The sequence below is a fragment of the Ruditapes philippinarum genome, unplaced genomic scaffold, assembly GCF_026571515.1.
Source record: "Ruditapes philippinarum isolate M1 unplaced genomic scaffold, ASM2657151v2 ctg572_1_1_1_1, whole genome shotgun sequence".
Taxonomy (NCBI): Eukaryota; Metazoa; Mollusca; class Bivalvia; order Venerida; family Veneridae; genus Ruditapes; species Ruditapes philippinarum.
Window position 1 is genome coordinate 39,319 of NW_026866705.1, and position 14,759 is coordinate 54,077.

The 14,759-nt window shown below is 32.7% G+C and overlaps 1 protein-coding gene across 1 annotated transcript in view; it reads right to left on the reverse strand.

Moving 5' to 3' along the window:
* Positions 1-4,534: 4,534 nt before the first annotated feature.
* The window catches only part of LOC132733413 (uncharacterized), a 45,664-nt gene continuing 35,439 nt past the window's right edge, over positions 4,535-14,759 (reverse strand). Inside the window, exons 8-15 of the mRNA XM_060720060.1 lie at positions 12,905-13,049; positions 11,731-12,015; positions 11,250-11,441; positions 9,456-9,701; positions 7,385-7,569; positions 6,782-6,925; positions 6,107-6,308; positions 4,535-5,417 (exon numbers count right to left, since the gene is read on the reverse strand). Of these exons, the coding sequence (XP_060576043.1) occupies positions 5,329-5,417; positions 6,107-6,308; positions 6,782-6,925; positions 7,385-7,569; positions 9,456-9,701; positions 11,250-11,441; positions 11,731-12,015; positions 12,905-13,049 (1,488 nt within the window). The 3' untranslated portion in view covers positions 4,535-5,328. The remainder of the gene's footprint in view (positions 5,418-6,106; positions 6,309-6,781; positions 6,926-7,384; positions 7,570-9,455; positions 9,702-11,249; positions 11,442-11,730; positions 12,016-12,904; positions 13,050-14,759) is intronic.

Here is a 14,759-nt window from a genome sequence, read left to right on the forward strand (position 1 = left end):
AAATATTTTTATAAAATTTATCATATAACAGTAAAATTATATTGGTGCCATTATTATATGGTTAATTCCCTAAAAAGTTGTTACATAGAATGTCTCTATTATTTAACACACATGAATAATTTAGAACAATAAAATTTTCAGGTTTGCTATTTTAAGTAGGGTTTTATCTGTTTAGCAATGATTTTGTGCATGTGTCGCTCGCTTTAAGGCAACTAATTACCCTATGTATTTCTTACAAACATTTTGGCAGTGTTATTTTTTAAAGTCCAAATGTAATAATTTTTGTACCAGTTATATAGCTTTATACACTTTATCCTATATATAATATAGATGTTCTCCTGGAGCTTGTATCTGGCTTGAGTGGAGTGTACACAAATCTAGGAAGCACAGAGTACAATCAGCTTTGTGATCTGCTGTAGTAATAACTAAATACAATAAATCCAGATACTACATTGATAACAGTTTCATTATAATTGCCTTACAAAAAAGTAATTTAAAGGAATAGGAACAGATATTTTATTACCTGCTTTTAATATATGAATATCTATCCTTATGATGTGATAAACCCACTTGTTGTATTGTAGCCTATGCTGATACAACATAAACTTGTCTTGATGGATAACAATATTAAGCTAGATTTTTTCAAAGAATATGGAGAGTTATTGGGGTTAAGATTTTACCTTTCAAATAGTTAGCCTCTAACTTCAATCTGATTAGTCAGCTCTAAATAACCCTCTGCTTTTAGATCTGACCATGACCAAATACGAAGTCTACTGACAGCCAATCATCGGTGAGCTTTCATAAAATTGAAATCGATGAGGTTTCTAATTTTAACCATACGAAAACCAATACTGATTAGGTAATTTTCACAATTTTGAGAACAAACGTGGTCTTGTACATATAGCTGACAGGTAAACTGGCAAAACAATCTTGCCCATTAAAAATTGACACTATTATTTCAAGTTAATTTGTTGAAAATTACTTCAAACAATTTTTGATGCCTATATGTAAAACCAGTGATTGCATGGCTAAAAACAGCTTTCTCGGGGAAATCTGAATTATAAAGAAGCCGAAACATAACTATACAGTTCTCATCTGATCTACATGAAGGAAATAAGTAGATGTGAACTTAAGTCAGATTGCCTCAAACTTGTACTTCAGAGAATTTGAAATTTGAACCTTGCTTTTATGCAACAAAGCTATTTTGTTGCCAGTTATCTGAAGGTTCCTCCTTTGTGACCGATAAAATGCAAACAAGTCTTTCTCAACATGTAAAAGCTTTGTCGAACATTGTTTAAGTAGGTGCTAGGGGGCATGGATGTTAGCTTGCTTTTTCCATTACATACATATAACATAATTGACCAAATTTAGCCTGCAACATTTTCAACTTCGCTGTTTTTGTTGTTCTTTAGGAATCTTTTTTTTTCCCTATTTTGTAATACATGTACACAATTAACAGTGCCTAGATGACATGAAACAAAAAAGAAGATACAGTTTTAAGGTGTGCATTTATTTTTATAACAAAAATTGTGTATCAAAAGTAAATCTATGGCACTAAATATAGAATTGTAATGTAAAATAGTTTATAAAATGCAACAAGTCACTAATATTACTAAATTGGATTGCTTCTATAAGTAAAGTAGTACAACAAATTATGATAGCAGTTGATATACCAACTTAAAGCAAGTTTACAAAAACTCTCATGGAAATTGAATGCTCAGTGAAATAGTGGTTAAGCTGAGATTCTTTTTTACCAAGATACAGGCAGGATGAAGTGAACACAATAGCATTAACATGGAGCATAAATTTGCAATTTTGTAAGGAATGTCAAATTGTGCTCAATGCTATCTATGTAAGTTAAACATAGGAATGAGAATGCAAATTGGTTGAATTGATATTCCCCGTTGTATGATAAAAAATCACATGAAGCCTTTCAGTATTCTGAGGTACATAATAGTAGTAAAAATTTGGTATCAATACAATGATTATAACCCTATAATATTGAAAAATTATTAAGCAAATTAAGCTCTAGTAGAAAATGATAAATTAGGCTTTTGAGAATTCTTTGAAAGGTCATTTTTAACTAACAATTACATGTATAATTATAGAATTTCAAGCAGCACGCCTCCAGATTCATGCTAATTTTAATGAAAATTTTGAAAATGTATTTGAATGTGTTATATTGTGAAGTAACCAAAAGGAATCAATTTACACATTATCAATGGCAATAACAAACCACGTAAATTACCAAAAGGTTGTCAAAATATGCATAAATAGCCTTTACTGTGTTAGTAATGCAGTAGAAATATAGTTGTAAATACTGAAAAATCAGTCTTTAATTGCACATAATATGTAAAATATTACTTACATCTTGAAATTTTTTACTTTGCCTTACATATTGGTACATTTTTCTGAAGTTTGATACTATTGAAATATTTTGACCCAACTGGAGGCATGTAGCTTTAAAAGTATGCACATTTATGCTCAACTTTACTTTATCCAATCAGACCAGGAATGAACATAACGTTAATATAAACTGTTATTTATATGGCAATGTCAATTGCGAGATATTGTTTTGACCAAGGATGGATCAAATCCATAAATAAATATCAAAGTAATGAAGTTTTTAACAATAATTTGATGTTCTAGGTCATTTAAAGGTCAAGGACATATTTCTATTAATCAACATGTTAATTTGGTCACAAATGTTGTTTTGTCCAAGTATAAATGAAATCCTTAAACAAATGCCAAAGTTATTGGTAATTTTAGCTAAATCCAATAACTTGACATTAAACATTTAGAGCATTTAAAAGTAAAGGTCACATTTCAAGCAACCAATCCTTAGGAGTGTTGTGTCCAAGTATGGAGACAGTGTATTCAGTAGTTACAAAGTTATAACCAAAAACCGGGAAAAACACAATCATTTAATCTTCAGTCAAGGTCATTTAAGAGTCAAGGACAAGTTTTCTTCTTGAAGGACTTATCCTAAAAGTTGTGTCAAAGCATAGGGACAGTCAATTTATTAATAAGACAGGCAAATGATAATGGTATTGAACATTCACACAAAGATTTAAGGAAGCAGAGCTTAGCCGAGAAATAGCACAGATATGAATGTAACTCTGTATAATAAATGAGTGGCCATAACTCCTGTGATGAATGGTCCGACCAAGACATGCAAACGATATGAGTATTTCATATTCGCATTGAATGTTCCTACAAAGTTTCAATGTAATCCAGTCAGTAGATTCTGAGAAACAGTCATTAAAAGGTGGAAAATAAAAAAGTTCTACAAGCATTGACATCAAATGTAAATATGACACTTTAAAAGCATAAATGAGCTGCGTCCTGACAAAACCAACATAGTGCGTTTGCGACCAGCATGGATCCAGACCAGCCTGCGATTCCGCGCAGTCTGATCAGGATCCATGCTGTTCACTTACAAACTCTATAACAAGTAGAGAAACTGATAGTGAACAGCATGGATCCTGATCAGAATGCGCGGATGCACAGGCTGGTCTGGATCCATGCTGGTCGCAAACCCATTATGTTGGTTTTGTCATGACGCGGCTCAAATTTACCATTTAATATTGATCTCAGACATTGATTCTCATGGTGATTTTGTCTCTCACCGCTGATTTAGTAATAATGTAGGATTAGTAGTCAGTCACTTGCAAAGAAATTAGTAATTACTGGTCAGTTATAATTACTGGTTAGTTATCAAGGAACGTATGTCAGGTGGATCAACCATCACGATTTTAAAATCAGCATAAAATACTATCATACAAATCAGCATAAAATACTATCATACAAATCAGCATAAAATACTATCATACAAATAAGCATAAAATACTATCATACAAATCAGCATAAAATACTATCATACAAATCAGCATAAAATACTATCATACAAATCAGCATAAAATACTATCATACAAATCAGCATAAAATACTATCATACAAATCAGCATAAAATACTATCAATCAAACAAGTACCTACATGAACATTTAAAGTAAATTCTAAATATATACCTGCATAAATTTGGTATTCCATTAGAGCATTGAGCACATTCTTGACATTCTAACTTGCATGTGTATACAAGAATAAACTCAATGTATCGAAACATTAGTATGACAATCCATTCTATTATTCATTAACATTGACAATAAATCTTTTTTTTTTTTGTTATGAACATTTTAGAACATAATACTTGTATATGACATAATTATAATTATACTATCATTATAAACTAAGCATAATTATACTATCATTATAAACTTTCACTTACATACTAAGCATAATTATACTATCATTATAAACTTTCACTTACGTATTAAGCATAATTATACAATCATTATAAACTTTCACTTATGTTTAAATTTGACATCCTCTATTTGCATAAATATATTTAAGTACAACCTGAATGTATTTAAAATAGTATTAACTTGGTAATCTATTATAGCATAAATGATATATTTTGACAACCTATATGAAATTGAAAAAAAAAAATTCCAAGCTATTTTAGCCTTTACATACATTAATTAACAATCTATGCTTGCGTCATCATTCAACTAAGCATAATCATAAAATTCACACTAGCATAAATTTGAATAAAAGAAAAAAACAAACAAAAAGACATATTGACATACTGACATTAACAAAAACCTAACATTAAAATGTACATACACGACTATACTAAAATCAAAGTCTGGACCTTAAAATCGTAGTTTAGTCCTAACCCCCTCCCTGCAGCATCCAAAATATACATTTTATAACAATCAAAGTCATGATGTCCCTGGTTTTAAATATTACCCTTAAATAAAAATAGTATATTAAATGAGTGAGGATTTCGTTTTGAATAAATTGAACAAGTTTATGAAGCCAGCAAATCGTCATGAATTTAATATGTATTACATATCCGAGTCAAGGCACAAGTATTTGATAATTCTCTATATCAATATCAAGTGTTTCATCAATATCTTCTGGTGTAAAAGTGCATATAAAGCAGAAGGTGTCTACAAAAATTGATATAACTATAAAAATAAAACAGTTTTGCTCTTGTCTCTATATAAAAAATGCAAACAAGCTAAACCTTGGAAACAAATATAACAAAAGAAATTCATTTTCAAAATCAGAAAACTTTCAATTTTATGAAACTTTGAGACCGTTTTCCTCAGCCTTTAGAAAATGGTGTTTAGAGCATGTACACCCCACTAACACAACAATGGTGACCAAGACACAAAAATGTTGATCTTAATCTGTCATTCTGAAGTGATATTCATCACAGTAAGTCAAAATTAAAATGTAATATCAACACTGATATAGTCCTGTTACGGTTCTCTATCTTCATCAATTGTTTTTTGACGTTTCTTTGACAACCTTTTTCTTTTATCATCAACAGTTTCATGTTCACCAGAATCTGTAAGAAGATTGTTAAAGCATAAAAACAGTATTGAAATCTATTGATGGTTTGTAACATCTGTATTAATGTAAGTACACATAAGAACAAGTTGTTTGATCAAAAATATTCACAAAAAAAGATCTAATAATCATAATTTGGCAAACAAATTTATCTCTTAAAAATGTTAAATCCGTATTAACACTATTGGGCCCTGATAGGTCTTCCTCCATCAATAAAACTGGGTAAGTTACCATATGACCCTTACGTGGTCAATGTGACTAAAACCAACAAATCAATCTATCTATATGTCATATCAAGATGTTAGCCAGTGTATCTTTCTACCCAACAATACTTCCCTTCATCACAGTGTGAATGTATCACTGTCACTGCAGTAATAATTATATTCTGCAACAATGTAGACAGTTGTAGGCCTAGTGAACGTCTACCAAGAAGGATTCAGAAATTTTGGTATGTAAATGTCACAATGAGACTTGGCAGCTTTACTAGAGGGGGGAGACCTAAGTTGCCCTTTCTTGCATTATTTCAGGCATGAGTGGGCACATAAGTAAAACCACCTGCCTTCTGTAAGTGAGCTAGAGCTATGAAGTTGGTTGACATGCCCACACAGAATATAAAATGATTTTACTTTACAATTACCATCTTTTAAGCATTTTAAATAAATATTTTAAAAGTTTTGTTTAACTTACTTTGGAATACATCATCTTCTAAAGATAGAGATTTTTCGAGATGCATCCTCTCCATGTGGGCAGACATGCTTCCACTCCCTGATGAAAAGCTATCACCCAAATCACTACTACTATGTCCCATGCCTGAATCTCTCCGAGCACCACCACTGGGTTCGCCACGTATCATCCTGGCTTGTTGGTCTCTTGCAAGATTTTCCATTTGCTGGAAAATCATTTATTGTCAAAAATTAACAAAATATAACTACTCAGTTTGATTTCATTTATATAATATTGTACTATATTTATGTTCCTATCTGTATTTTCATATACTACAGAACCTGATATCATGGACCTCCAAGGCTGATTGATTAAGGCTCCAATGTAAAATCACCTCACAACTTTAGGTTTGATTCCCAACAGGGAAGCTAACTATAGAAAAATCAGTTGGTCATTTAGAATTCCTGGAAATGCTTGAAATAACGCCCTAATTGTAAAAAAATAGGTAATCTTTTATCATTAATGATTAAATTAAATTATTAAATTAATTGAAATTATACATTGACAAGATCTGCCAGAGAGACCTCTAAGGCCCTTTGTACAGAGCCCCAGGGCATTCAGGACAAATAGAATTAAAATCTGACCATATTTAACCAGTACAGTAGAGTATCAGTGTTATTTGAATCAAATATGGTTTACCGTTATTTTATCATCATTGGCACCAAATTCCTTCCCACCACCACCAAGATAGTTTTTCAACATTTCGAATGGTGTCCACATCATATTCTTCATTGACTTGATACTAGATTTTTTTTCTGGGTCATACGCACCTGTCTCAACATCCTGCAACATACAGAATTATACAAATATATTCCTTGCTGAGTAGTCTATGTAATACTTAGTATGTCTATTTTGATTCAAGTACATGCATTTACACAACCAGTACTAAATGTTTATATGATTATTTATTAAATGCAAGAATTTCAATATCTGGCAATACTAATCAAGATCTGTGATTTTAAAATAAAGTATGATAATAATTCATTTTTTTTATAGAATTATGTCTGTATTTTGGTACTAACTTCTTACAAGAATAATAATACAAAAATGTCTATATTAAGCAATCAAACAGAAAAAATACAATTTATGGTAATAGGAGAAGTAAATTTGTTTTTTTATATAAGGACAAAAGTTGCTGCCTATGCAAGCAAAACAGTTCCTGTTGAACTTCAATATTCAACTAATCTTAATAATAAAGTACAATGTCACCGAAGATCAAGTCGTTTGAATTTCTGTACTCACATTGTAGAAGCGCTGAATCTGTCTGACATTACGATTGGTTCCTGTTAGCATCATAACTTGTATATGATCCCTCTTTATATCTTGAAATACTGGGTTGTCTATAGAAATCCCACCATCTTTCAAGTGACAATCCTTTAGCTCCTTGAAATAATCACTTGAACAGTTCCAGTGACTCTTAGCACTCTCTAAAATATATATACCTCGGATACACAGTATGTAACAATTTAACAATAATAATATTTAATATACCTCAATATATCCTTCAATGTAAAACTCCCATAGGCCAATTATGTGTTCTGATTGAATATCACCCTTCTAGGATTTATTCCCTGGGGAATATTTCATATATCACCCTGGGGCACATAACTCTTTCATAACTCCATATTCAGCAAATTATTAAGTATAACTTTAAATATATAAGTTCATGAACTGTAGTTTATTGTTTTGAATAAAATTAAATTGTAACAAGAGCACCACTAGGCAGAGCATTATATGCCCTAAAGAGTTTTTTTAGCACGAATAAAGCATTTGATTTTTGTTTTGTTTTGGGTTTTACGTCACATTGACAGAGTATAGGTCATATTGCGACGTTCCAGCTTTACTGGTGGAGGAAGACCTCAGGTGCCCTTCCGTGCATTATTTCAGGCACGAACGGGCACCTAAGTAGAACCACCGACGTTCCGTAAGCTAGCTGGATAGCTTCCTCACATGAAAGAATCCAAAGTCCCTGTCGGGATTTGAACCCACAGCGGTGAGGGGCAGGTGGTTTGAAGCATTTGTAAGACATGGGAATTAAATAAAGTATTACCTCCTTCAAAAAGCAATCCTCCTTTACGGCTGAAGAACCTTTTAAGTATACATTTGCCACCATCAAATTGTTATCTTGTAAGTTAAAATGCTACTACGGTTGGACAGAAAGACACCACGGGTATAACATAATATAAGCAAATTTTTTATGGCATATAATTAATGTATTGACAATATAAGTGATCATCCTATGAAGTTTGATAGTTGTAAAACTGTTAATAATATTAAGGTCATTTGATATTGACCTTTGATCTTGTGACCCCAATATAGATATGGACCTTTTATTCTATAAAGGCAATCATCCTTTGAAGTTCGAACACTGTAAGCCTTATGGAACTTTAGGTGTAGGTTCATTAATACTCAAGTTATTGAGCGGAAACTGTTTTCGGTTTTAAGGTAATAGTGACCTTGACCTTTGACCTTGTGACCCCAAAATCAATAGGGGTCTTCTACCAAATATGGACAATCATCCTATGAAGTTTGAATACTGTGGGCCAAATGGAACTTAAGTTATGCTCCGGAAACCATTTTCAGTTACAGGGTAATAGTGACCGTGACCTTAACCATTTGACCTTGTGACCCTAAAATCAATAGGGGTCTTCTACCCAATATGGACAATCATCGAATACTGTGGGCCAAATGGCACTTAAGTTATTCTCCGGAAACTATTTTCAGTTTTAAGGTAATAGTGACCTTGACCTTTGACCTTGTAACCCCAAAATCAATAGGGTCCTTCTACCCAAATACGGACAATCATCCTATGAAGTTTGAATACTGTGGGCCAAATGGAACTCAAGTTATGCTCGGGAAACCAAATTGCTAACAGATGGACGGACGAGGTTCTCACAGGACAGTAATTATGTGGCTACTCTACTGTTCTCTTTATTTTTCTTTTGAGGAAATTAGAAAGAACAGTTACCTATTGTCCCTCTTGCCACATAATTACTGTCCTGTGAGTGCGGACAGACGTACTCACAAAATGGTACTTATGTGACTTTTCCTTTGATCTTTTTGGCCATTTTTAGTCACATAAGGCTTAAAAAAAGACACACAAGTAAAAACTGAATGAATAGGATCAAAGAGAATTTACTGTTACCCATTGTTCTCCAAGTCACACAAGTACCTCTTGGTATGTACGGACAGACGCCAGGGGGTATAACATAATATGGCCGAAATTCTTTCGGGCATATAAAAATGGTTCATAAGAAGAAGCCAGCAGGGTAAAGATTTAAATAACATTTCAAGGGTTATTATAACTACTTACCTTTTTCGCCTTTCTTGTCATAATCATTTCCAAGCAGCATATAGATCCTTCCAACCTGGTAGACACTTTCTGTGTAGTGTGTATGCGGCGGCTGAAGGATTTCACGACGTTTATCTAGCACATCATTTGCGTCGCGTAATGCTTCCATCAAAAGTCCCTTCTCTATGTTGACATCAGCCTTTAGTTTAAATTTCGCCAGATATCCATCTAAATAATCCAGTTTCAACTGTTCATCTAACTTAATTCCTACATGAAAAAAGTAAAAAAGGAAAATATTTTAAGGACATGACGCTACAGTGTATATAATTTTACTTCCCAAAATGTTTGTATATATTTAAGTCTGCATGTTTATGAAAATCATATCAAACTAGACAGGTCTCAACAATACAAATGAAAATATTATAAACAAAGTGTTTTACAGATAAACTTTTATTCATCTGAATAAAAAGAATAAAAATTTTCTTTAACATCTTATATTGTCACAAATGCATTACCAAATTCTGTTACTCAGCCATTCTCAAGCACTATGCATGTAAACAATGGTCGACCACTTTATATGACATAGATAAACAGACTTCATGTTACCGCTGCACTGGTTGAAATGTTATTTATATGGCAAGCCACTGCAGTTTTAACAGTAAAAACATCATTTTAGTATTCCTGTATTCATACCTGAGATATTTAAAGTTCAAGACAACATAAATAGGTGTGTTTGAACTTTCAATCATTTTTTGTTCATCTTTTATTACTCTCAAAGGATCTCAGTTTTAGATTCTTATACTCCCGATTACAGGTGTATTATGAGTGTCCCCCATGTGGCTGGAGTCAAAAATTCCCATGTCCTCAATTTTAGTGAAGTATTTTGTTTCCTTCTGTATCATTGACTCTTAATTTTTTTCTATGTGATGAAGATTAAGTTTTAGTTCTGCACTTTACATGAACTCCCATAAAAAGAGTCAACAAAATGACTTTACAATTTTTACAAAATATTTCACTGGTGGCTTTCCATAGATTAATTTTTTCCCGCCAAAATATGATGTCAAGGAATCATGTGACATTTAATGCTGGGATGTATGACATTAGGACATGTCAGCAGTTATTGTTATGATGATTAATTTGTGAGATACATGTATGAATATACAGGTACCATGGAGTCACCATTATCATGGGGTTTGTGTATGCTTAAACTGATACAATGTATGTAAATTTCCGATAAAGCATGCACAACATTATAAACTTTTGAAGGGGATTATTCTTGCTGAGTTTCATTAAAATCTGCTGATTAGTTAAGAAGAAGATGTCATTTATACCTTAATTCTGTATTTAGCTTACAAAGCTATCTTTTGTTCTGGAACAATATTTGCTATATTTGTTGACTATCATCCAATGATCATATCCTGTAATAATTCATCCCCACTGGCTATTGGTATAAGAGGATGTATTAATGTTTTAATGACTTTATACAGAGTTTTTATGTAATCAAAAAACTCTAATAAAAGATATAGAAATTCTATTGAACAGTTTTATTTCTGCCTATATGTCTATATAAAATTTCTCAAAAACGTTCCTGAATTGCAGAAAGTTGACAATAAATGCCAAATGCAGGACAGTACCGCACCTGATTAGGTGAGCTAAGACAGTACCTCACCTGATTAGGTGAGCTAAGACAGTACCACACCTGATTAGGTGAGCTAAGACAGTACCTCACCTAATTAGGTGAGCTAAGACAGTACCTCACCTGATTAGGTGAGCTAAAATCAAACAAGGTACACACAGTGTATTTCTTGTACAAACCTCTCTCTAAATCTTCTAGAGCTTTATCTAGCAGATAATCCCTGGTTTGTTTGTCATCAGTTGTCTTTGCCTTTAGAAGCTTAATCCTGGCATAGTGCGTGTAATACCTTGGTATATCCCAGTGCAAATCCTTAGTCAACTCATCCTCTTCTCCATGTTTAGACGGTACCATGCTTCTAACCAGCGAGTGACCTTTTTTTATGAATAAACAAAATAAATATACATGTATTTATATTACATAGCATTCAGCTATTCTGGGGGCAAATAAGGACAAAACGGGTACAAAAGAATGTTTGAGTATTACAAAGTATTTTTTTTTAACACCAAGTTAACCATATAAATGATATGACAGACACAACATAAAGCTAAATGTGGCCTTATTTCGTTTAATGCACATTTCACATGACTGTATTTAGGGGTGAAAAAATTACATATGAGATTCTAAAACAATGAAATAAACATGCTGATAATGAATTGTTACCTTCTCTTAAAAATTGGTCAGCTTTGTTGTAGTCCCCACTGTCTATGAACACCTGGCCAATGTAACATTTTACCCTTGCTACAAAGATATCACATGGTGTTTTGTCATTATGCCTTCCACTGTGATACTGACAACACACCTTATCAAAAAACCTTATGGCCAGATGAAGGTGATTGAGAGATGACTCATATGAGCGTTCCTTCCATCGGCATAATCCCTTCACTTTGTGGAACATTCCATGTACAAATGCAAGGTGATCTGGTTTTTCACGAAAATCTCGAAGTGCTTCAAATATACATGCACAAAAATAAGAACAAAAGAATAACTGCTATACCAATCTGATAAATTTTGAAAATACCCAAGATATATATGTGAATCCATAGGCAGGGTTAGACTAGCTTGTGAAACTCCTCTAAGATTTTGATATCAACTTACCATTTTTTAGTAAAAATCAGCAAAAACTAGAAAGTTACACAAAAATTTGTAAAAATCAGCAAAAACACTAGAAATGTGTTCATAGGACACGGGTACCCCCACACTCCACCGATTTGTCAATCTTATGTCTCTAGGTCAAATATTTTTTTGGCTACATGTGCCCAAGTTGAAAACTAAAAATCTTTTATTAAGTATTTTATAAGGGCAAATACTAAAAATACTGAATAAATCCAGAACAAAACCCCATGTTGCATAAGTACACATGCTGACCAATATTCTTGTAAACTTTCAGGCCAAAAGGTCAAATACTTTTTGAGTTACATGCAACACAACTTGAAAATGACAAATTTTTACTTAAGTCAAGGGCAATAACTCTAGAAATACTAAAAATATCCACACGAAAAATACCCAGGTGCACAACTACACATGCTGAGCAACATTCTTATAAGGTTTCATAACTCTACGTCAAATACTTTTTTAGTTACATGCGACACAAGTTGAATATTGGAAATATTTACTAAGTCAAGGGCAATAACTAAAAATACTAAAAATATCTATACAAAAATTCCCAGGTGCACAATAGCGACTTTCGATTCTTTAATGTGAAGAAGCTATCCAGTAAGCTTACGAACATCGGTGGTTCTACTGAGATACTCCTCCACCAGTATAGCCAGAACGTTGCCATATGACCTATTCTGTGTCGGTGCGATGTAAAACCAAATCAAACAAACAAACAAACCTGGATATTTATCCGCCAACTCATTCAGAATTTCCAGGGCAATATCTACTTTGTCATGCAGCATCAAGAAAACATCAGCTTTTTCTACCATCCAGAATATATACATTGCCTTGTTATCAGACTTTAATGCTCTGTCTGCTTCAGACTAAAATGCAAGAGATACAATATTTGATTCATGACTTTCCTAAGTATAATTTCCCATTAATGACTTTTTATGTACAAATTTATTTCACAACTTAAAAAATCTAGCCAATGGGCTTCCAGCATTTTCACCATGTCATGTTCCAATGTAAATTATCATTGGATGTAATCTAATCAACTTAGCTTCCTTTTTATTTCTCCCAAGTCCATAAATCCATATCAAATGCAAATTGTACTCCATCATTCCAGTGATCATTTTTATTTTTCAAATCCAAAATTCCATATCAAAATACATATGTTACTCTATCTAGTCAGGTTTTCATTTTCTTAGTTCAAATGTTCCATATCAAATCCATATTGTACCTGAAGTACAATGTAATTTAACTTTAATATGAACAAGCAATTATCATAGTATTGCAAGCAATCCATAAGTCCCCTACCGGTAAGAGCCCAAGCAACATTCTGAAGGGCCATTGGCCATTCACTTAGGTTCCTATTCTAAGTAAATTTGTTGAAAAAGTTCTTTAAAAATGATCACAGGAAACAGTTTTTATGTACAGACAGACGGACTGAAGGACACTCTAAAGTTATTTTTTAAACATCCCTGTTATCAAAATATAACATTTTTAAAATCCTATCATGATTGAAGAAGTTGGAGTAAAAATTACCAATTTCTCAAAAAAAGTCTAAGTTCAAAAGGGGCATAGTTCTGGAAATAGTCTTGCTAGAGTATTGAACACTCACAAATGTTGAGTGACAATAAGAAACATTTATATGAAGTTTGAAGTAGATACATTCAGAAAAAGAAGTTATTAAAAAAAAAACAAAGTTTTTTTCATGAAAATTTTAAGTTCAAGGGAGGTAATTCTGATAAATTTTGTGCTAGAGTTGTAAACCTTGTCACATATGATGTGGTTGATGACAAGCAACTTATATTTAAAGTTTGAAGAAAATACCTTAAGAAATAAAGAACTTATAGTGAAAAAACTTAAAAACTAGAATCAGAAATCTTGAAATTCAGTCCATTTGTTGCCATAGCAACCAGAATTTTCAACATAGGAAGATAAAAAAGGATGTGCATAATTTCCATACTGCCATCTACCCATATGTCAAGTTTCATAAACATATTTTCAGGACTTTTTGTGTTATCACTGGATCCAGGTTATGTGTAAAATTTGCCATATTTTCAGTCTATGTGTTGCCATAGCAACCAGAATTTTCAACATAGGAAGAAAAGAAAAAAAACGTGCATAATCTCCATACTGCCATCTATCCATATATCAAGTTTCATTAAAATATTTTCAGTACTTTTTGCGTTATCGCGGGATCCAGGTTATGTGTAAAATTTGCCATATTTTCAGTCTATTTGTTGCCATAGCAACCAGAATTTTCAACATAGGAAGAAAAGAAAAAGACGTGCATAATCTCCATACTGCCATCTATCCATATATCAAGTTTCATTAAAATATCTTCAGTACTTTTTGCGTTATTGTGGGATCCAGTTTTGTGGACGGACGGACTGACGGACGGACTGACGGACGGACGGACGGACGGACGGACGGACGGACGGAGGGTAAACCTAAAGTCCCCTCCGGTAAACCGGTAGGGGACTAAAAACACTGTAGATATTGAGTGTTTTACTTTTATTACATGTGTTTCCTCCTTAAAAATTGGTGATGTGAAATAAAGAGTTTATCATACATTTTGGAGTACC